Source organism: Agelaius phoeniceus, chromosome 3, assembly GCF_051311805.1.
Source record: "Agelaius phoeniceus isolate bAgePho1 chromosome 3, bAgePho1.hap1, whole genome shotgun sequence".
NCBI lineage: Eukaryota > Metazoa > Chordata > Aves > Passeriformes > Icteridae > Agelaius > Agelaius phoeniceus.
In genome coordinates, this window is record NC_135267.1 from 39,394,646 (window position 1) to 39,418,597 (window position 23,952).

The following is a 23,952-nucleotide window of genomic DNA, read 5'->3' on the forward strand; positions in this document are numbered from 1 at the left end:
AAGGTTACTAAAATGTGAGTGGGCAAAAAAATCCCAACCACTCACACTTTTTTTTGGCCAGCCAAATAATCCAAACAGAAATTGACAAATCTTTGTGTTTTCACAAGACTTTACATCTTCAAAGTACCGAGCGCACATTTGCTAATCAATGAATCCCCCTGTCTCGAATCTGAAGTGCCTTGGAGGAATGGGCGGCCAAAGCACCACAGTTCAGGCAAACCTGGCCCCAAACACTTCACCGGCTTGATGCCACAGGGGCTGGCAGCGGCCTCGGCAGCAGCAGCAGCAGGTCGGGCGCTGCTCTGCTTTGTGGTGCCCGCTCCTGCACAGCTCGCTCCAGCCAAGCTGTGACTCAGAGCAGGGGATCTAAAGGTCACCTTCAGCACCCCCGCCTGAACCCTGTGCACTCGGAAGCTGCGGTACACAGGGTTCACCTTCCAGGTGCCGTTTGTGCTCTCAGCCAGACCAACCGAAGGCTCCTGAGATCAGCCTTGGTGAGCGAAGGCGGGCAGGGGCGAGCAGAGCCGGCCAGCAGCTCAGTGCCTCGGCTGGGCCATGGCAGAGCAGGTGCCACTCTCGGGGAGCCAGCCCGGCCCGGAGCTGCCCGCGGTGCCAGCGGCGCAGCGCCACCGAGCCTCGGACTCCGCGGCACCCCGACGGCTCGCAAGGCCGCTTCAGGGCACCGAATGGCTGCTGCAGCCTCCAGGTTTTGGCCAGTGAAGCGTGACATGGATTCGAGGAGTGATCACCACATGGGATAAGCAGGACTTCCTGCCCAAAACTGCCGGAGGGGACCAAGCGAAGGGACACAGGGCACATCCCAGAAATATACGCAGGGTTTATTTCGCTCTTTCGCGAGCAGCCTCCCCCTCCTCAGTCACTTCCATCGACGCCCAGCTCTCTCTCCCACCACCATGCCCACCGTGTTTGAATAGCCCGGGCTCGCCCCCACCGAGGCGGGACGGAGAGGCGGCCCCGCCGCCACCGCACACAAAGCGGCCGCCCGCCGCCACCGGCCTGCAGCGAGCGACGCCCCAGTCCCCGCCTCAACCTGCAGCCTATGAGCAAGGAGGCACCGCCCCGAGCGGCAGCGGGATTGGGATCGTACCCGCGCCCGCCGCCGCGCACCGCCGAGGAGAGCGCCGCGCTCCCGTGCCGTCCCGGCGCGTCCCGTCCCGTGCCGCGGCCCCGCGCCGGGAAGGAGGCGAGAGAGCGGTGGGTGCTGCCGCCGGGCAATGCGCGGGGGCGCCGGGAGCGCCGCCGCTGCGCCGCGCGGCCGCAAGGTGTCGCCGTTGGCAGCGGAACGGGGGCGCGGCGGGCGCGGTGCCGGTGCCGGCGCGGAGCGGGGAGAGCGGGGCCGCCCGCACGGGGCCCTGCCGGCAGCGCGGCCGCGAGAGCCCCGCTGGCCTGCGGGAAGGCGATCGCTACCGGTCGTGGACAGAGCCCCGCGTCCGAGCGGCTCCCTCTCCCGGCCGCTTCCCTTAGCCCTTGTTTGTTTATTTTCAATTGCCCCGGGGGGTTGCGCCCGAGGTCGCAGCGGCGGGAGGTGGGGAAGGAACCGCTCCGGAGGCGACGTTCCTCGGGGCCGGCGTGGCGCGGGGAGGGGCGGCACAGGGGGCAGGGACGGCCCCGCGGCATCCGAACGCCCTCCCGGAGCATAAAGAGCGAACGGGGCTTTTGGCGCCAAACGCGCGGCCCCGCCCTGCTCGCGTGGAGCGGGGCGGGGCCGGCTCTCCCGCCATTCTCCCGCTGTTTCCCAGTGCTCCCTCCCAAGCGTGTCAGGGTTTTTTTTTATTGTTGGTTTTTTTTGTTGTTTTTCTTTAACTTGTCTTTTTTTTATTTTTAATGCCTTTTTGGGGGTTAATAATATCCAGCTGCTTCAAAGGCAGGCAGTGACAGTCATCTGTCTGTGAGCAGAGGGTGGATGCGGAGGCCGGGGAGGCTGCGGGGGCCGGCGGGCGGGCGCGGAAAGTGCTACAGACACCATCAGCTGCCTTTTTTTTCCCTCTCCCCTTTCCCCCTCCACTCCTCCCCCTCGCACACCCACCACCATCACCACGGAGGTAAGAAGAGGAAGCTGCAGGTTCTGGGCTGCATGACAAAACCCCAGTCAAATAAATCCAATTCCCCATCGCGTTTTGAGTTGCCGAACTGGGAAGGATGGGGCGGGAAGGCGAGCGCAGGGGCAGAGCGGAGCCTGAATGGGGTTCTCACTGAGCAGAAGAAAATCCTGGAGGATATTTGTGTTTTGGTTTGGAGCTGTCGCATTGAGATCGCCAGTGTTTTGTAGGTGCCTCTTTACTGCTTTGCATTTTAAACAGTTTAATGTATTTCCCGAGTAGAAAAATGCACAGTCCTGGAGGCGCTTAGGGGGCGGGGCGGGAGCGCAGCTGAGCCGAGCCGGGCGCGTTTCTCGGCGTTTCATCATAAGGCTTTTCATGGATTTTTTTTTTCCCCCTTTTTGGTCTCCGTCTCAGCGTCAGCTGTTGTGAACCCAGCAGAACGATTTCCTTTGCGTTACCTTAACCGAGCTGAAGGGAGACGCTGACTCGATTTTTTGGACTTTAAGCATTTTTCTTTTTTTAATTTTTTTTTTTTAAATGTCTGATGCAACGGAGCTCTCGGCAAAGGAATGGGGCTGTGGTTGACTGGCCGTGGGTAGTGAGTGGGGGGTCCGGCCGCGGTAAGGGCAGCAGCGCGCACTCGCCGGAGGTGAGAGCTGGTGTGTTTGCAGGAGGTTTGCGTGCATGAAGTGGCCGAATGTGCGGAGTTGCTGTCCTCCTTGCTGCAACCCCGTTGTTGCAGGAAAAAGGGGGGAAAACTTCCCGTGCTTTCTTGGCAAATCAGGAGACTTTGTTGGTGGCGCCGGGGTGGTTTTAATGCATTTTTGTGCGCGAGGTTATTACATAAGGTTGATAATTTCTGTTGCTGCTGGATTTCCCCTCCTCCCCCTCCCCCCTTGTGTTGTGTGCGGATTTCGCTGGCTCGCTTTGAGTGAATGAACTGGCGATTTGCGAAGTTGCAAAGAGCCCCTCCGCCCCCTTTTTTTTTTTTTTTTTTTGCATCTTTCTCCTCTCCCCTTTGCACTGTTCCGCAGTGACAAAAGGAGTAAACTTCCTCTACTTTTGCTGGCATATTAAGAAGCCTTTCTGGAGAGATTACGGTATCAAAGCCATGCATCTGTCTGCAGTTACTGTGCTGTTTTGAGCGTTTGAAGCGGTGTGGGGAAAGCAGGCGAGGGCTATGTACACAGGCTGTGCATCCCCGCTGGACTGTGCAGCCTGGGTTTGTGTCCCCACGGAGCGGCGGGGCAGGCTCTGCACGGGGGAGCACTACCTGAGCGCTTTGATTTCAGTGTCTTGAGTCGGGAGGAGAAAGGTGTGTGAGATTTTTTTTTTTTCTCAACTTTCTAAAGGATCCTTCTTGTTCGCTATTTATGATGGGATTATTAATTTTTTTCCCTTCCGTTAAGAGGAAGGGAGTCACGTTTGTGTCTGTTTGTTCGTATTTTTAATTGTGATTTTGTTGTTTTGTTTTGTTATTTTTTTCTTTTTTCTTTTTTTTTTTTTTTTTTTTTTTTTTTTTTTTTTTTTTTAGTTTCAGGTCGTGGGAGAACCTCTCTTCTTCCCTTGGTGGAAATATCGATAAAACCTGTGTTTGAAACTATTGCTTGACACAGGGATCAGCAAAAACACACCCGTAATGCCAGGAATGGTCAGTAAAAACCCAGACCTCGAGTTTGACTCTTTGCAGCCTTGCTTCTACCCGGACGAAGATGACTTTTATTTATGCGGGCCGGACTCCGCTCCCCCGGGCGAGGACATCTGGAAAAAGTTTGAGCTGCTGCCCACCCCTCCTCTGTCTCCCAGCCGGGCCGGGCTCCAAGAGCACCCTCCGGGAGGGGGCCCGGTGCCGTGGGGAGGAGCGGCTCTCTGGGGCTGCCGCCCCACCGACCCCGTGGACTGGGCATCGGAGCTGCTGCTGCTGCCGCCCGAGGCCGACCTGTGGGGCGGCATGGACGGAGGGGACTTCTTCGAGACGGGCCCCGGCGTGACGAACAATCTCAACTCCATCATCATCCAGGACTGCATGTGGAGCGGCTTCTCGGCGCGCGAGAAGCTGGAGCGGGCGGTGAGCGAGAAGCTGCAGAGCAAGGCGCCCGCCGCGCCGCCGCCGGCCCCGGGGGCCGCGGACAGCCCCGCCAGCGCCCGCGCGGAGCTGGGCGGCGCCGTGCCCGAGTGCGTGGACCCGGCCGTGGTCTTCCCCTTCCCCGTCAACAAGCGGGAGGCGCCGGCGGCGGGCGGAGGGGCTGCGCGGGGCGGCCGCCCGCCGCGTCCCGCCGGGGACAGCCGGGCGAGCAGCAGCAGCAGCTCCTCCGGGGACGACACGCTCAGCGACTCGGGTAAGCGCTCCGGCCACAAGGTGCGGAGGTGGGGACGGGGGTGGCGGCTGCGTCCCCCCGCCGGCTGCTCCGGGGGCGGGCGGGGCGCTGAGGCCCGGAGGCGGGCGGGGCGCGGGGCGGCCGGCAGGCGGCAGCAGGCGCGGGCGCAGCGCGGGGCCCCGCGGGGGCGGCGGGCACGGCCCGGGGGCAGCCCCTGCCCGCCCCTCGCCCTGTGCCGGCTGCGGCGGGGCCGGAGCCTTCACCGGGCAGCAGCTCCAGCCCGGAGGGGCTGCGTGGGACTGGGGAGCCTCCGGCGCCCTGACAGTCTCCTGCCCTCGAGGCGGGGGGGAGGTGGCAGTGCGGCTGCCACCGCCGCCCTGGGCACAGGTTTATGGGGGATGACCGTGTGCGCGTTCCCTTAGGCACCATGCGGGCAGGCTGGAGCTAGACCAGTGAACCCCTTAGAGCAGCGCTTGTGTACTGATAGAGCCCAAAATGCTTCAAACATCCTGTGTGTGTGTACGCAGAGAAGTCCCCTTGGGCTGAACCGCGGTTTGGCGTGTGTAGATGAGCTGGTCCCTGTGACCACCGCTGCAAACTTGGTGATCCGTCCCGGGTTTCAGAGCCTGCTGTCCCTTTAATGTCTGGTTTGACAGCTTTGGGTGAGGAAGCACTTCCAACAGCTGTCTTCTTGGCAGTGCACCAAGCGCCGGCTTAAAGGGTCCCCGGCTGGAGCAGCTTCACCTTCTGCCTCAGAACAAACCCAGCGATTGTTTCGTTTTCCGGCTGCTTTTCTACCAAGCAGGGGCTGTGTTGTGGCTCTGTGCTTGCCTTTTGTGCCACAACTCGACGATTCCATTCAAACTACATACATTCTGTCTAAAAATTCTTTTCTGCCTCTGTGATTGTGTGGGTGGTAGCCCCATTTTGATTGAAAATTAGATGTGTTTAAAAAAACCCATCTCATCAAACTTACTAAGCTTTCAGAAATCCCTGTTTGCTGATTTCATGTGTATTACATACTTTTACAGATCTATATCAGACTGCAGATGGTGGGTGCACCCCGGTTTTGCCATCAGTTTCATTACTGCTTTTACTGGATGTATATTTTGTCAATAAATACTGATACTTGTAATCAAGGTATTTTCAGGGAGAATAATGTCTGTTTTATTTTCTGTCCTTCATTACCAGAAGATGATGAAGATGAGGAGGAAGAGGATGAAGAAGAAGAAATAGATGTTGTTACAGTGGAGAAAAGACGCTCCTCTACCAACAAGTCTGTTACCACCCTTACTATTACAGTGCGTCCTAAGAATACCACTTTTTCATCAGTCAGGACACAGCAGAATGGACTGGTATTAAAGCGTTGTGCCCCAATTCACCAGCAGCATAATTATGCCGCTCCTTCTCCATTCGTGGAGACTGAAGAGTCTCCACCACAGAAGAAGTTGAAAGTCGAGGTGCCCCGTCCAGTAAAACCCACGATCCAACCAAAGCTTAAGAGTTCAAGTCCTCGAAACTCTGATTCAGAGGACAGTGAGCGTCGACGCAACCATAATATCCTGGAGCGTCAACGACGTAATGATCTACGGTCAAGTTTCCTCACTTTAAGGGACCATGTTCCAGAACTGGTTCAAAATGAGAAAGCTGCAAAAGTTGTGATCTTGAAAAAAGCCACTGAGTATGTTCATTCTCTTCAGGCAGAGGAGCAGAAGTTACTGCTAGAAAAGGAAAAATTGCAAGCCAGACAAGAACAATTACTAAAGAAAATAGATTACAAGCGGACTTGCTAAACTTTTTTTTTTGTTTTGGTGTTTTTTTCTGGCTGATCAGGACAGTCATTGCCACTTTGCACATTTTTGATTCTTTATAAAAAAATTGTGTTTTTTGACGTTAAGAATGTTGGTTTTAATTTCAATCCAGTCCCTGAAGTAATCGACAGACTATATTATCCGGGTACGGAGCAAATGGATTTTCTTGCAAGGAGTTTATTGCAAGACTACCAAACAACAATGGACTGCCTTTGTTTTTTCTCCTTAAGAACTGTAGATGGTGGGGATTTTTTTTTTTTAAGTGTTGTGAGCATTTGGAGCTGCTGATGACATCTAGTTGAGTTTTAAAATGTTCATTCCTAAGTTTTATGGTGCTTATGTTCTAACAGATGTTACTTTAGGGGTTGGCATTTTGTGCCCCTGTGGGAATTTCTGTAAATACCATCTACACACTTGCCTTTTGTACATGTCTTGGGTTATGAGAGGTGGCTTTTGCTGCCAGTATTAGACTGGAAGTTCATACCTAAGTACTGTAATACCTCAATGTTTGAGGAGCATGTTTTTGTATACAAATATATTGTTAATCTCTGTTATGTACTGTACTAATTCTTACATTGCCTGTATACTTTAGTATGATGCTGATACATAACTAAATTTGATACTTATATTTTCGTATGAAAATGAGTTGTGAAAGTTTTGAGTAGATATTACTTTATCACTTTTTTGAACTAAGAAACTTTTGTAAAGAAATTTACTATATATGCCTTTTCCTAGCCTGTTTCTTCCAGTTAATGTATTTGTTAATGTTTGGTGCATAGAACTGGGTAACTGCAAAGTTCTGTGTTTAATTTCTTCCAATGATGTACATTTAGTGCTGCGTCTTATAGCACTTTGAAATACCTCATGTTTATGAAAATAAATAGCAATTACATGATGTGCCATTTACTATTTTTCTTTTAAATAAAATCTTTAACTTCAGTATTGATGAAATATAAAAAGCATGGTCCCATACCCTTGGCATTTCAAGTCTTGGCAGTTCAACTGTCAGACTGTAGGTGACACTACAAAGGTCAGCTGGACAGGACATTTCCATTTCTGGTTCAATAATAACTGTAGTAAGAACTATGTTCCTGTTATTTCATACTTGTGTTGTAAGGATTATCCCAGGGAAACAGATGTACTACACTAATGGAATGACTCCTGTGTCTTGTCAAAGACTCCTCAAATATCTACTGGGCCCAGAGAATTGTGAGGGATCAGAAACATGGCTAGCAAACTTCTGCTAAAGCATTGGCTTCTGTGGCACACAGATGAAATAAATGATGGAGGCAGACTTGCCAAGGCATAGAAAATTAAATACTTGTAGTAAACAAAGATCTTAACATGGCTGCAGTTCTTTGTGTTAGGAAAGCCTCAAAGCTGTCCATCGTTGCACTGGAGAATTAATGTTCTTGTTTGTAGCTGAAGGTCCTGTTTGTTACTTCATTAGTTAGTAAAATTGAAAATACCAGGGAAGATGCAGAGCCATGAAGTGTGCATCAGATGAAGATGGAACTTGGTTGTCTCTAGAGCTGCCATTTGGTATGACAGGAATGAGACACTCAACTCTATGAAATCTGTTTGGTCATTGTATTAAAGACCGTGAGACCAGTTGTTTTATTTTCTAGTCTCTACAGGTATTTTTGACATTGTCTTTCCGCACACTGAATCTGAAAAAAAAAGAAGATTGGAATTAATGACCAAATGGCCAGTAAGTACTTTCCAAATCCACTTGCAAGAAGCTCACCTGTCACATCTGCCCCTGCTTTGGCCAGGAAGGAAGTAGCTTGTCTGGTGATGGAGGTACAGAAATCCTGTATTTCTATGAGGTAACAGGAAGAGCAGTGTGGGGGGAAAACACCCCCCACTTAAAGGATGTGCCATATGTCTATCCCTACGGGTTGTTGATGCACTCATAACCTGTGTGCTTTTGGGCCCCAGGCAGCTTCTGTACCATGACCACCAAGAACTGTACATAGATCAGTGCCGTAAATTCAGATCTTCAGCGGCGGTAAATTGGTGTAACACTGTGCATTCAGCTAGGCCCACACAAGCATTTGAAGAACTGGGCTGAGTAGAGTTAATATCTAAATTCAGACCCAACCATAGCTGTTCCATATATAGAATCTTTGTTTTGATTCCCTTGACATGCTTCTTCCACTTTCTAGCTACAGTGATAAAACAGTAGACTGAGACATTTGGTGTGAACAATTACAGTGTACATTTAGTTTTACTAGCTAAAACAATTTTTAGCCCCCTTTTTTTAGCAATTTCTGTTGAACTCCTGTTGCACTGTTTTCAACCAAGGTATGCATCAAATGAGTATTCTTGAGGAAGGAAAGTCCTTTCCCATTCTCCTTCTCCTTTCCTTTCTTCTGCTTCACAGTCATGGAGAACTTTGGTCCAAATCCTCCACTCAGATTGAACTCTGGGTCAGATCAGGTTGCTCAGGGTCATGCAACCAAGGCTTGAATATCTTAAAGGATTGAGATTCCACAGCCTCTTTGGGCAACATGTGTTTTTTGCCTACGACTGATACAAATTTTTGTACTATCTGAATTTTCCTGGTTGCAGTCCTTGTCCATTGCCTCCTATCCACTGCCTCCTTTTGAACCTCCTGGAAGAGTCCAGTTGCACCTTGTCTGTAACTTCCCAGTAGGGAGTTGAAGACATTAATTACTTCTTTCTCTTCTTGAGATAACCCAGTTCTGTCTTGTCTTGTGGTAACCAAGCATTTAGAGTATAATAAAGGAGTCAAATACTCAGATTTGTTTGGCTATTCAACACAAATCCCATCTGAAAGCCTCTATTTCTCACTATATAATGTGGGAGTTTTGGTCTGATTCTTCAGAATTCAGTGATAAACGTCCAACTGATGTCTGTGGAGACAGAATCTGGTGCCATAATGTTCCCATACACTGTACCATTTGCCTGCTTCTCTGTGCTGTACTAGCAGTACTTTGGCATTGTCTTTTTTTGCTTTTTCTTTTTTAAAATAAGGACTTGATAGTTTGTTTTCATATCGTCACTGTAGGCAGTAAGTTGTCAAGGTTTGTTGTCAAATATTTCTGGTAAAAAAAAAAATCTCAGTTGTAGGATGTTAATAAAGTTAGAGCTGTTAACTAGAAGATTTCTTTTGTAGTTACATGATAAAAAGAATTGAGAGTTGAAGGAAAGACAGCTTTTGCAAAGAAGTAAGCAATTAATTGTGTAATATTTTCTGGAGAATCAGTACAGTAAGTAGCCAGAAGGCTGCATAGAGAAGGACATAGAATCATAGCTGCAGCCATTACAAAAGATCCTTTTGCAAGTGTGTCTAGAGTGGACAGTCCATAAGGACTCAGTCAAATAATTAATTGAGACATTATTGCCTTTTTTTTTTTTTTTTTTTTTTTAATACATACCTACATTTGCATAACAAATGCAAACATATCTGTCCGGAGAATCATATGTGGCAAGTACCTAACAGCTGCTTATTACAAAGCAGATATTGCTGATTCTTGAAAGGAGAACTGAATTAAGTTGATCTCAGCCTTATTGGATCTGCTATAAAATTCCCAAGTTCCTTTTCATACAAGAGAGAATTTGCTGATAGTTTTCTCCAAAATCACATATCCCAGAGGATGCTCTCCTTCCCTCCTTCTGTTTATTTTCTTAAAAATACCACTAAGAACACAAGGGACTTGTAACACTGAAATGAAATGATTCCTCCATAAATTAGTAGAAGTGAAACACCAGTGGGAGACCTTAAAAAGGTGAAATGTGTTAATGGTGTCATTACCACTCGGTCACCTGTTGCCATGAGTGCTAAGGAAAGTGCATTTCTCAAACCCTGAGCTGCTGTTATAGCAACTTATCACCAGGTCTTGGCAGGACTCCTTGAGAGATCCTGAAATATATAATTTACAGTTTGCTCCTGGGAAGTATACTGATAAACCAAGCTAGAATAAAATTACTTCAAATGGGTGACATTCTTAAGCTTGAATTTCCTGGCTTATGGCTGGTTTAAATCAGAAGATGTAATTTTATTTAAAATATTAATTTTGAGATAATTAATGAATTTTTAGTGTACAATTGCCAAATGGTATATGATCTGTACCTGGGTTACTTTCTTCTCCTTGTGTCCATTTCCCATTTCCCATTTCCCTTTCCCCCTTTCCCTTCCCTGTCTCTTTTTCTCAGGAACACAAAACCATCAAACTTAAAGGGACTTGAGGTGTCACAGCAAAGCTTTTAAATTAAGCAGGGATTTCAGTAGAAACAGGAGATACACAACACTTCCAGAAATCTCAGAGGAAAGCAGTGGTGCAAAACGTGGAACAGAAGCTGATTGTGGAGCCAACATGGTGGGTTTTGCCTCAGCACTTCTGGCTGCTCCTGGAGCACTGACAAGCCTGAATTCAGAGCCCTTGGTCTGTTCCAAGACAAGCTTTCACTTTTGCTGGACTACCTGTCCAATTTGTTGCCCTACAGTAGTTTTTTGCTTCCTATCTGCTTTTACTGACCCTGCAATGAAGCTTGGCCACCGTAAACCAGATGTTTTGCTGCTGGGTTGTATGGCATGATAATTCCTGCTGCCTGCAGATCCAGCTTTGTGCCCTTACTGGCCAGATCCTTCTCTTGATGAGATTTTGATATTTTTGCACAACAGTCGAGTCGGAGAAGGTAAAATGAATTTTTGATCTCTGAACCATGGAGGTTCCTTGCATGTGCGCTGGATGAGTAGATTAACATATATGCTGTGTGCACACAAGGGATTCCATAAGTGTTGATCCATGAGCCCTACTAAATAAAGCCTAGTGTATATTTTAACTGAGTAAGTTACAAGGCTGTCCACTTGGCCCTTTGAAGAAAAAGCAAAGACATTTTGTTTCCTGTATTTATGATCACAGTATGACACACCTAAATAATGCAGAAATTAAAAATAAGCATCTACAGTGTAATCATAAATAATGGCAAGTATTTTTTAACTCCATGGTGAAATGGAGGGGTGTGCAGACTTATCAGACTTAAAATTTATCAAACTTCTAACTGAATTATGACCTATTTGTTACTGATCTCTGAATTGTTGCATTTTGTATGCATGATCATTGTTAGGCTCCATATATGCTATTATGGCTGCTCTGTTTGTGAGCTATGTCATTTGCCATCATATAGTGTTTCCATCTGATATTATTTAGATAAGTGGAGGCATTTTCATTTTATGGTAAAATAAGATTACTTAATTTTTCTTATTCTGTGCTCCCAATTTCTTAAAGTTACTTGTCTGCTTTAAGTGTTTACTTCTTTCTCTCTGCTTTCTGTCTTCTGTACTGCACGCATTTAGGGAGAGGAACTCTCTTCTATGTTATCTGTCTGAAGCCGAGTTAGATTGTCCTGTGAGTGGCTGTATCAATCATAAAATTATAGCTAGAGTCCTGTTGTCTAACAGCTACATATAGCTTAGTTTTATATTAGGGGTAGGATGAGTCATGCTGTCTACATCTGTCTAGTTTCACCTTCTAATCTACAAGCTTTACAAGCATTACAGAGTTTTAAGCAACTAGCTGCTTAGCTTCCTAATTCTCCTTATGTAGTCAGCAGAGAGATGCAGGCTCCTCCCAGAGCACAGTCCAGAGCATCTGCATTGGGCTTTACCTGGAACAGGCCCAAGCACTGCTCTGTACCTTGAGGAAAGAGTGATTACAGCATGCAAGGGGTGATTACGGGAACTGTGCTAAGGGCTGCTTTATTGCTGCTGGATAACCAGGTTATTTGATCTCTAGCTGATCTTACTTACCATATGAAATTTAAAGCAATGATTTAAAGCAAATTTAAAGCCTGCAGAAAACTGCAGGCTAATAGGTACTTTATTTAGAATAAAGCAGTGCATGAATGTAGGATAGTTAATTTAATCGGCATAGTTGGTTTATTTGCAATTAAATAAAATATTTCAATGGCACTTATCTCCATTTCACTTCCTAACACCATCAAAAATAAATACATAGTGTTTTAGTGTTCAATGATTTCACTTCCTCACAGAACAAATCAGTGTAATTAGAATATTATTTGGATGGATATTTTTAGTATCTGTATACAAATAGATTTTTCTTCTGCAATACATGGCAATTACATTTAGGCAAAATCTTGCTTCTTCAGTATGATATAGACTTAATAAAAAGTACATTGTAATTAATATTGTAATAAATTTAATTCTAACATCTAATTAATATTGCAGTTCATGGTGTAGGAGATGAAGGAACTATCTAATATCATACACAGATCCAATGTTGTCTAGTACCTAGGAATCCTCAGAAAACATTTTTAAAACCACTTAGAAAATTTCTTCTTTCAAATTCCTAAGATCAATGTTAAAATATCCCTGAAATATTGTTATGATTTTGCTTTTTAATATAGAAATTATTTGTGTCTTATAATATTGTCATTAGATTTTGCACTCTATTCTTTTTGAAGAAATTTGGCACTTTATTTCTTTTGAAACAAATGTTCAGAAAGGAACAATGTCACAGAAAGGAAATCACACTATTTCAGTGCTCAGTCACCCTCAGAATTTGGTCCTATAGAGCTAGAAGATAGTATTTAGATACTGAACCATGTGCTGAAATGAGAGTGGTGACATGTAGCAACTTCTCTCTGGAAACGATTTTTTAAATTTTTAAATAGATAATTAGATAGCATGCTTGATATTTCTCCTCTACAAGAAATCTGGAGCAAGTTTGGTTGATACACGTAGAATTGCATATACTCTTAATTAAGAGTTGGATAATTCTTTGTAGGAGAAAATCTAAAAGGAAAGCAAACATACTTCATTTTATCTCAAAACCTGGTCATCAAAAATGTACTGTAAACTGTGGTTCTGAGGGCTTCTTATTTCTCATTTTCTCCTACAATTGTTAGTTTTGGTCGTGGTTCCAAGGCAACACTTGGGAGTCACATCCTCAATAATTATGATTACAAATATTTCTCATTTCATTTGCTTCAGGCCTGACAAGCCTGGGTAAACCACAGTCCCAATGTATATTTCTCAGGTGTACAAGATAATATTGGTTGTGAAGTTCTATGTTGTGAAGTCATATCTTTATGAACACTTCCTTCAAAGATGTGCTGCTAATTAAGCTATGTTATGGTTTCAATAATTTCAATAATTTTTATAATCTTCAGCCTTTAAACATTCTTATGCTGATCTGATTCATTACTTGACTTTTCTTTTGCTTTTTTTAGCTAAGTAGCCCTACAGGAGGCAAGGGGAATTCATCTGACCAAATATAAACTCCTTTCAGCCAATAAAGAAAACAGGTCTTTTTAGTGCAGCATTAATTTTATTGTTAAGTGGCTATTTAAAATGACACAAATTAATCTCATCCTGGAAGTGCTCATTTTGGTGTGGACTATGGAGAAATCTTGGAGGACTAGATACAGGAACCAACATTGCAGATGTCTAATGTGGGGTTTGGTTTAAAATGCCTAAATCTGGACGTCTGTAGATATCTAACTGAAAGCTTGATATCTAGGTGCTGTTATAGGCAGTGAAGCCTCAATAAGGATTCAGTGCGGGTGTCTGTTTTAGGGTGAACTGGATTAATTCTTGAGGTTCAGTTCTCTGTACTGATCAGCTCTCCAATACCTATAAAAGGCACTCCAGGTATAGAGTGAACTATAAACACCTAATTTCAGTGCCTTAAACTACAAGCTGAGTCCAAATACTCCTGTCTTTCTTTCATTTCATTTACACATTTTAAAAGTTTTGCTTGAACTAATTGAGTAATCTTAAACCCAGTTCTGTCTAGTTCATCTTTTCTGCAACACTGAATATCCTTTTTGCTTTGGTTGTCTATTATAGTATCTCCATATCTTTAGCATCTTTGGATTTCTTTCATCCTCTCACAAGCCCTGTTTATCACCAATATATAGCAATATTCATCAGTGCCAGAAAATTTCTGGCATTACTGATAAAATTCCCTAAAACAGCTCTCACGTTACCATATTGCATGGTGGGCAGGACCTTATTTTCTCCTTCTCACACCTACACAAAGCTCATTTACAGGGCATGTTGATACATTTCAGATGGCGATATACTGACAACATTTTAAATTAAATTAAATGATAGCACATATCACTTTTTTTTTTCTTTAATTAAAAAAACCAAACAAACATGACAGGAGAAAAACCAGAAAGTAGATGAACATTTAGAAAAATCACCAGTAACTTTTATATGAACATTTTTTATTGGATCTCTGATAGTCTGAACTATTTCTGTGTTTCCCTTTTCTTCTTTCTACAACCTTACTCCAGTAGTTTTTATATTTCTTTGCTCCTTTAAAAAATAATTTCTTTTCACAGCTTCTGTGGTCTTCAATAACCATTTCATATTGCCCTATGCCTATTCCTCCTTTCATTCAAACACTTAAATGAATCACACCTTTTTTCATGCTTTACAGTCTCACCTCTCCTACTAGTCCCAATTATGTCTCAATGTAATTTTTTTATTTAACTGTAAAATACAGATTCCCATTCTGTGAACACTTGCTGAATGGCTATAAGTCTGTTGACTTCAGCAGGAGTTTATAAATTAAGAAGTCGAGACCTTCCAAGACCTTTAAATGAAAATTGTAGGTATGCCAAGTTAAATTGTGCTGTATTTTAAATTCTTTCCTAAATGCCATTGACTCCCAAGGTGCTACCCTGCTTTTCCCATTCACTACCAACCTAGAAGCAGTTAAGTTACCATGAACTGCTTTGATATAGAAAATCATAGATTCCTTTTCTGCTTCTGGTGTTGACAATATGCAATAAGCTAGAAGCCTCAGTTTTGTGAGCATGAGTGAAAATAAATATGTATTAGAAGTAGTGAAGAGGCCATTTGGCCATTTGGCCATCTATCCTACTGGAAATGTTAAAAATCCACATTTTAAAACCCCATTTAATGTTTTTTTTCACTGTTCATCAAAAAATGGTATTAAAAGAAAACAAATATTGGATGGTTAGTTTATTTCTTATCAGAACTCCTTAATTTTGAAATTTCAGGAATCAGTCTAGTAGCTAGTGTCAGAGTAAATAAATACTTTCTATACTGATCTGTGCCAGTGTACAGCTGTGTAAGAATGCCTTTGGTCTAGAGCGTGTGCATTATCATTTCCACTCCAGACAGGAGATCCAGGCTCACTTCACAAGAAAAGTCGTTTCTTTTTCTTTCATTGGCTGGGGAATAATGGCCCAAGGGATTTTATTTGTGCATTTGTTCTGGTTGCCCAGAAAACTGAGTGCTCTAAAGCAGGGTAGCACCTTGGGACTCAATGGCATTTAGGACAGATTATGTCAGCTGAGGAGCTGGAGTTGAAATAAATTGAGAAACTTGATTGCAGCTGTGCCATTGTATATCTGTAAAAGTATTAGAAGTCCATCAATGTTTTATTGTGACTGCATGTAGATATGATTTTAAGGCCTTAAACTGCCTTAGTCAAGATCTTAGTTTAAAAAATTCTTGTTAAACATCTTTTCCCAAAGTATTTTTGTATTTGATATACCAAAAGTGTCACCTATATTTCAGCAAATATGCACTGTGATTAAAGGGTATAATCTCTCAAGAGAGTTTTATAATAATTTTAATTACCCTGGACTTAATAAAAAGACTTAAGGGATTTAATAAAAAGGCATTAAGAGATTGCCAAAGGGTTAAATATATATATTTTTATAAGAAAAATTGTAAAGCTTCTGTGACTTTGAGGTGGGAAGGTGGGAAGACTTAGTGGGAAAAGAGGAGGAGGTGAGCAAAAGTCAAGATGAGGATTAGTGTCAATTAAACTTTCCTTTGAACCTCCTAACTTGCATATGCAGAACCTGACACAGCTGAAAGTATTTGCAATTTCCTGGGCCACACAGACCACAGAGGTTGCTGTACAGCTCACTGACCCACTGAAAGGAGGGGAAAGAAAGGTATAAATTCAGCCAATTTCTTCTAGCTCAGTGCTAAGACATTTTAGCTCTAGTCCAGGGGAGAAGATTTGAGTGAATAAGGGAATTTTGAGAGACAGTACATTCATTTCTCAGGCCCCAAATATTTTGTTTGGTTTTGATCAACCTTAGATCAAAACTAAACAAATTCTCTGCTCTAATCCTCTTCTCTGCTCTTAAGTTTCAGGTTAGCAGAGAATTCAGTGTTTTTCTAATCTTCTAGGGTATAATAAACGTAATAAGAGATGAGAAGATGAAAGTGAACCAACAACCTCCAGACAGGAAATTCTATAGCTCTTACAAAACAAGGCAAAATCCAACATGCAGACACCTAGAACATTGCCTCACTTCACTTATACTGAATTAAACCTCAAGCCTTATCCAGAGAGATAAGGTGGTGATCTAAATGTAGATACCTGAACATAAACCAGCACAAGTTCTCTTGAAGGTTTTGTTGGCTGGAAATAAAATGAGTTGCTTAGATTTTCCAGTTGGGGTTAGCACACATTTCTAATGTGTTTTCCATTTCCTAACACTACAGTCTTTCAGTGCTGGGATAAATCTTTTCTCCTGGTTGCAGGCATTCCTGTAAGCCTCAGGGATAGACATTCTGCACAAGGAAGCACAGAGGAGTGCCTTGGGGCTTATAAAGTCTGTTTTCCTCTGTATGGAATTCTGGATAGGAACAGATTTCTTGAACAATTTCATACAGCCATGTACACAGTCCACATCTAGTGACCCTTCTCCCTCTGTTCCCAGAGACTACATGTCTCATGTGCAGAGAAACCTTGGTGTCAGCACTCAGAAATGAAGATTAAAACACAAGAATGCAAGAGAAGCAAATCCATGCCCACCTTTATCGATGAAAGTACCACTAAAGCTTCAGATAAATGTGGCAATATAACATTATTCAAAAAACCTAACAATTCCACCATCTGTTCTATACCTGTCTATATCTCTGCTTTCTTACTTCCCACCTCTTTATTTGTGAGTGAAAGCTACAGAAATGTGGCCAGAGGCACTCAGCTTCTCCTATATTCTGTAAAATGCATGGGGATGTTCTTTAAGTCTACACTAAACAAATTATAAGTTTGAGAAAGACATTATCTCTAGCATGAAGGCATGAGAAGAGCTGAAAAAGTATGTATGTTTAGCTCATGCTCTGTTCATTGATTAAAGCATAATTGTTTCCTTATTTTTTTGAGATGTGCTAAAAATGCAAAGCAATAGCCATTTTAAAATTATTTTTGGCAAGCAGTGACTTGAGATGGCAAGAAAAATGGAACAGCAGAAAAACTTGTATATTTTAGATAAATGGTATGCTTAACTAGTTCTTGTAGCAGAAATTATATAAAATGGAATTTTGAGAGTTTTGAGCAGGTCCATGCAACCACACTAGCTTTGTTCTGAATTCCACAAGGTTGTAATTCAAACAAACACTACCAAGCAAAATGTATGTATTAGTCTGTTAATGAAGGAAACGTAGAGGGTTTTAATGCTTCTGTGGAAAGAAATTGATTCATTGAAGACTAATTTGAAACGTTTCTGCTCTTGGCAGAAACAAACATGCAAACAAATAAATTCCTAGGCATCTAACCTGCAAAACAAAGCAGTTTATTTGTTTGCTTGCTTGCTTGTTTTTTATGCTGGGAGCTTCTCATAAATAGTAAAGCCAGATTTTGATTTTTCTTTTCCTTTGGCTAAGAGTTAAGAGCCTTTACAGTGGAAATATAACATATGAATTGTAAACCTTCTAAGGAAGGAACTGTGTTTCCCTTTATTGTGGACAGCAGTCAGCTCTACTTAGTTTGCATGTCTCTGAAAAGATCCTCCACGTCTGTATAAATTGCAAAAACACATTAAAAATTCAGTCATATCCACACATGGGCAGGTTAAAGCAATGGGGGCCTTCTGCACTGTTAGCATTTCATATGGGCTATCTCCAGTTCCCTTGTCTGTCTTGGCTGCTGACTGAAGACAGGGCTGTGCCCTGTGCCAGTGCCCATCTAACTGTGGGCTGGTGTGGTTCCAACCTCCCTGGCAGTCAGGAGTCACATTGGTTTAAATTGCTGTGCAACCACAGCTTAAATTATCCTACCTGGGTTAGGTAACTCAGGTTGAGAACACACCTTCCTTTGTGGTGTGTTCCAGCATGACTTTCATGTTGGTTTTATGTTTTCCAGTAAACCAGAGATTGGTATGGAAAGTGAATGTATTCAGAGGAACACTACTAAGTTCCACCAGAGATTTAGCCTTTGGCTACAACAGGCACAACCCTAAGTCCTGAGAAAATTCCATATACTCCCTGTGACTCATTTCTGCATACCTTGCCCAGGCAAAGCTTCCACTTAATAGGATATTTCTAAAAAGGGCCAGACTAGCAGTTACACAGGATATAGCCGTCAGATTGTCAGATCAAGTAAAGTCATTTGGCTTTGGGGGTGAGTCAGGGGGTACTACACAGTGTTTTCATAGTATAGGCAGTGGAAAATGTCCCTTGTAACAGTATTAGGGTTTAAAAAAGAGGTGTGCAAAAATGCATGGGACTTATTTTTAAGGTTTTTCACCATTCTTGTCCTGTTTTGTATAAAGCACTTAAGCCCATGCTGTTTGTTAAATACCTAGGCAGTACTATGAACTTAAATTTCATTTCATTACATTTAAGCACATGCTTAAATGATTTGCTGGACCTAGTCCAGAATGCTTGCTGAATGAAACTGAAATACAGCTATGTCTGTTCTTCCTCCTTAAACAAACAAGCACTAAATGAAATACAATAAAATAACATTCCCAGAGAAATCCTTTGCCACAGAAAGAACTGCTGCATTGTTGTGTCAGTAATTTGCCTAATTTTAGTATCTGCACTGTTCATACAAGTGTAATGCAGCAATTATTAGGTAAACATTATCATTTTATCCTCATGTTATACTGGGCATAGTTTTGTAGAGGAAGAAAGTAAAATGTAAAAGAAAAGGGAAAAAGTAAGAAAACAAAAGCAGGAAATGTCATTCCAAATTGCTTGAGGAAGCTAATGAATGATATTGCAATTTTAACAACAGCAGTGGAATCTTGAAAAAAATCTGGATTCACTTCCTTCAGTGCACGATGTGCAATCCAGGACATGCTAAGCAAGACTCAGCTCACAGAGGTACAGATGCTCCATCAGGGCTAGTGAGTTAATGTCTATTTCTAGCATAAACTGTGAAATGAGAATAATGTTTGTTATCAGACACTACAAGGGAAACATGCTTTTTTCAAACATGCTGAAAAAAAAGCCCATTTCCTATTCTAAGTAGAACTTAGTATATTTGGGGTTTTTTTGTGCTTTGTTACTAGAACAGTACACGTAAAGTATTGATACATGAACCAAGGTAAGAGAGTAGAAAGACTGTAGAAGGAATAACAATTGGACAATAAAAAAAAAAAACAAAACAAAAAACAAAAAACAAATGCCTGTGAACCGTCCAGTGAAACAGCAAGAATATTTTCTACTTTACTGGACTGTGAATAAGGACCTAAATTGCAGTGAGCTCTTTCTTTGGGGAAGACGGTTTTACTTTCTTACTCCACCTAAATGAACAATGCAGTGCAGGGTTTACCAAAATTTTTTATGTGTACATAGCCCCACCCAAGCAGAGCAACATTTTTAGGGTCTTTCACATTAGGCTTTAGTAAATCTGTGATGTTCTTCTGTCTGCATGAGCATCGTAAGTATTTTCCATGGATAAGCTTCCTTGCTATTTTGGACTGCCAAATGCTCCGTATATTCTGCTCCCTGCTGCATTGAGGTGGACAGGTAAGGGAGAAGGACCAAGTGATTTGTGGAGAGCTATTGAAAAATAAAATATCATGGCATCAAAGTAGAAGCTTTTTTTTCCCAATCCTGTCCCCAAACTTCCTCTCCTCCTATGTTGTTTTCCTACCCAATTTTCTTTCAAGGAAACAAAATAGCTTTAGAAACGTTCCTCAGACGATGACCCATCCTGAATTTTCTGCACTGCATTTGTGAACTTTCCAGTAGTCTCTTGAGTTGCTTAGCAGAGATGTGAAACCCAAATGTAATTCCATGGACTCAGTCCTGGACACAACAGTCTTCTTGTCTAGGTGCAGAGAGTATGATTGGGCCTTGACAGAATGGTTTGGTTTATACATTTTCAGAAATGTAAGATTTTTTGGTTTGCTTTGAAATTCTTAATCCTATTTCTTTTTTCTTTATCTTGGTATTCTTGTTATTGTACTATAAATAATTAGACCCTCAGAAATTAAGAATGTAATTAGGAAAATTAAACAGGGAAAGACCAGCTGAGCCTGTCCCAGTTCCCACCGAAGGGCTATTGATTTATGCTTTGGATCTGTCAGATTATGTATGAGCTAGCAAGGGAAAGAGGCCCAGGGCACTGGTGGTGACAGCAGCCTGTGATTGTCCCCTCAGTGACATGGACAGCATGTATCCTGGCAGGGCTTTGATGGGACAGTGGTCTGGGACAGCTGGGGGTTAGCATGGCATGGAGAGCACTCCCAGGAAGGAGGCTGGATGTGGCCACCCTGTGCTGGAAGGTAAGGGGACGTAGCTGCATCAGTGCAACCAGCTGTGCACAACCACACATGAAACACCATGCCAGGCTAGTTTTGGACTTACACCCAGAGATGGCCCACTGAAATTACTGTAATAAATATTACAAATAATTTCTCATGCCCTAATGGACAAAGGGTCTTTCAATTTCAGTTTTTAAGATACTTTTACAGCAACCAGACCCACCCAAATTTAGAAGTCTTCTAACAGAGCTTTTGTTTTTATAACAAGTAACTTAATTAATTGCAGCCCATACTCATACACGGTGCCAAGAAGAGTTTTTCCAAAGTCAAAGGATGTTTCCTGTGGTCCTGGCATTTGGACATTTACTAGTTCCAACTGACATAAAGAGCTAGGTATGAAATCCAGCATCCAGTTTTGCCTTTCAGCTCTGTATCTCATCCCTACACTGCTCTGGAACTGTCTTCCTCATTACTTTTGGTTCTTCTATGCAAAGGGAATGCAGGCAGAGAAGGCTGTATCAGCTTACCCACTTCCTTTCTTTTTTCTTAGAATTAGGTCCGGGATACAAAATGCACATATAGGCAATGAATTACTTGCTGAATTGAAAGATTCTGTGTGGTGACATGATATGTGTATGGTATGTCTTATTTAGAACCTCTTTCTGCACATAGTGAACTTTCTTCAGTTCAGAACATTCCAAAGAGCTTTACTGTATTTTATGAATCATGATCATAATAAATATTAATTGCACATATATTATATCAAACTCAAAGGCTCTAGCTCTCATTTGTATCTCCATAGGACCACATATAACATATTACCAATACAGATGACATACCTGGCACTTAGAGATATTTTTCTTAATTACTTCCCCCCATGCCTTTGGGTATGCTCATGTCATTTTGCATACATACATATATACACACACTCCTGCAGAAAAAGAGTAGACAATTCCATTTGGTCCTTTATCATCAGACAAGGGTATTTGTACTTCATGACACACAATTCCTTTAGAGACACTTGGTAAGTCAATATAATTATACAAGGACACAGATTTCTGCTGGGGAACCAATTCCCAAGAGGTTTTGAGGAAAACATGAATGTTTCTTGGTTGTGTAATAACAACCAATTGCTCCTAAAAATTGTGAGATATTCAACAGAGACCTTGTACAAGAAGAGGCATTGGTCCCAAAGGGATAATTTTGCATGGAGAAAGGGCTGTGTTGTAAGAATCTGTGTTTTCTGAAGATTCTGTGGCTGACAGGGGGCAGAAGACATGACTGTATTCATTCCAAGGAAGCACTGCTTTTCCCTATAAAGTTTCCCCAAATCTGGACTTGCTGTCTGAATGGCAAGTGGAGTTTGTCACCAGGGTGAAATGGCATAGGAAAATATTTCAGCTTGGTGGGAAAATGCTTCAGTAAATTAGTGTTGGACTTAATAGGAGAGGATGGGGATTTTTATTTGCGTATAGAGATTGCTGCTATACTTTTTCAAGTTTATAACTATGTCCACTCCTCTTATAAAGATTTCCTTATTTGTGCACAGCTGAAAAGGTCTTACAAGTGGGAGAAATTCTTCCAGCTGAACATATGAGGGAGGCTGCCTTTGCTTTCCCCAGGTGAGCAACTGCAGGACGGCTCAGTTACCTGTCAAGAGAGTTTTGGGGTGTGTTGTATCCATGCCTTCTTTTTTGGTAGCCTATGGGGAGAATGGTTACATTTGAGAGCAGAATCAAGCTCTAGGGTATAAAACTGAGAGGTGTAAAACTGAGAGGACTGTCCTCAGAGAGGGATGGAACCCACTCCATCTCCCAGAGAGGAGATGAGGCATAAACTGACACACAGACCCAGGGAAGTGTTGGAAACACCATCTCTGGAAGAGTTCAAAAAAAACGTGTGGCACTTGGGGACGTGGTTTAGTGGTGAACACGTTGATGTTAACTGTTGGATTTGACGCTCTCAGAGATCTTCTCCAACCATAAAGATCCTACGGTTCTGTGGTGATGGAGCTCTAAAATTGTGGCAGGAGATACTCAACAAATGCCTATTTACATCCAGCTCCCATTTTTTCAGGCAAACCTTTACAGTTAAGCCTGCCCCTCTGCCTGGGGAGGCAGGACCAAAATGGAGCCCGGACACCTGGGTGGCGAGAGCGGGCGGTGCCTGGACGGGCGCTGTGGGATTTGCACACTTTTCTGGGCCTTTCCGTGGATTTTAAGGTGCACCCTTTTAGCGGGGGGAGGTGAGGGGGCGGGCAGGGAGCGCGGCAGAGCCCCTGCTGCAGGCCGGCCGCCGCCTGCGCTCGCAGCCCATTGTGGCGCCGTTGCCGCGGCGACGGGAGCAGCTGCCGGCGGCCTTGGCTGCGGCCCCGGGCAGCGCCCGTGGCTCGGTCGCGGCTGCGGGCCGTGTTTGCCAACACCGGGCACACGGCCCCGGCCCGAGCCTGCCCAGGGCCGGCCGGCGTATCCAGGGACGCTGTCCCCGGGAAGCCACCAGTGGACACGCCGAGTGACTCTTCCCTTCGTCGCTCCTAGCAGCCGGGGCTGCCCCGGCCGGGTCCCAGTGGCGCTGGAGCGGCCCTCTGCCCCGGCAGTGCTCATTGCGTTCTCCCGGGCAGGTTGTTTCTCTCGCAAATTTACGGCAGGAGATTTGCTGCTGAGGCTGACCTTTCTTCTCCGTTCGGGGTAATGAATGTTGCTATTTAAACGCTCTGCCTCTACAGACCCTGTGCTTCAGGTTTTCAAAGAGTAGCAGAGTACCCAGGGGAAGCCCTTTGTTGCCTGGCTGTGAAACCTGAATATGGGCTCTCCTCTCGGAAGCTTGAAAGGCAGAAAATAACAGCTGGTAATAGATTTATAGAGTGTAACTTTGCCTAAATCATGTCACAGAGATAGAAATATGGAAAACATGGCAATCAGTATAATGCCGTGGAGCAAAATGCAGGCCAGCATCCATCCAGAAAGAGCAAGGAGTGGGCAAAATGCCAGAAAGTTTCCTGATAGACAGCATGTAATAACTTCAATTAAACTACCCTAAACACAGGAATATTACTGAAAATGCCTTGGAATCTTTAAATATACACGACCACTTTAGGATCAATATATTCCTTATTCCTTTAAATACATATATGTTCCATCACAATTCTAGTTTTAAATGGATATATTAACACCTAATTATGAGTACCACATCATGGAGCTAGTCCCTAGAAAGCCTACTTTTCAAAAATAGTATGTTGTAAATGGGTCAAAAAATATGAAATAAGGAATTATA

At 43.6% G+C, this 23,952-nt stretch overlaps 1 protein-coding gene across 7 annotated transcripts; it reads left to right on the top strand.

The window, feature by feature from the left end:
* Positions 1-1,043: 1,043 nt before the first annotated feature.
* MYCN (MYCN proto-oncogene, bHLH transcription factor) lies at positions 1,044-7,087 on the top strand. 7 transcript variants are annotated; one of them, XM_077175091.1, is made up of 3 exons: positions 1,044-1,215; positions 3,598-4,402; positions 5,576-7,087. In XM_077175091.1, the coding sequence occupies exons 2-3, from the start codon at positions 3,703-3,705 to the stop codon at positions 6,172-6,174; spliced, it is 1,299 nt and encodes a 432-aa protein (XP_077031206.1). In that variant the 5' UTR covers positions 1,044-1,215; positions 3,598-3,702; the 3' UTR covers positions 6,175-7,087. The 7 variants fall into 7 exon arrangements, with proteins under 7 accessions (XP_077031206.1, XP_077031202.1, XP_054485720.1 ...); XM_077175087.1 differs by having other exon boundaries at positions 1,047-1,215; positions 5,573-7,087; XM_054629745.2 differs by lacking the exon at positions 1,044-1,215 and adding an exon at positions 1,621-2,063 and having other exon boundaries at positions 5,573-7,087.
* Positions 7,088-23,952: the final 16,865 nt, after the last annotated feature.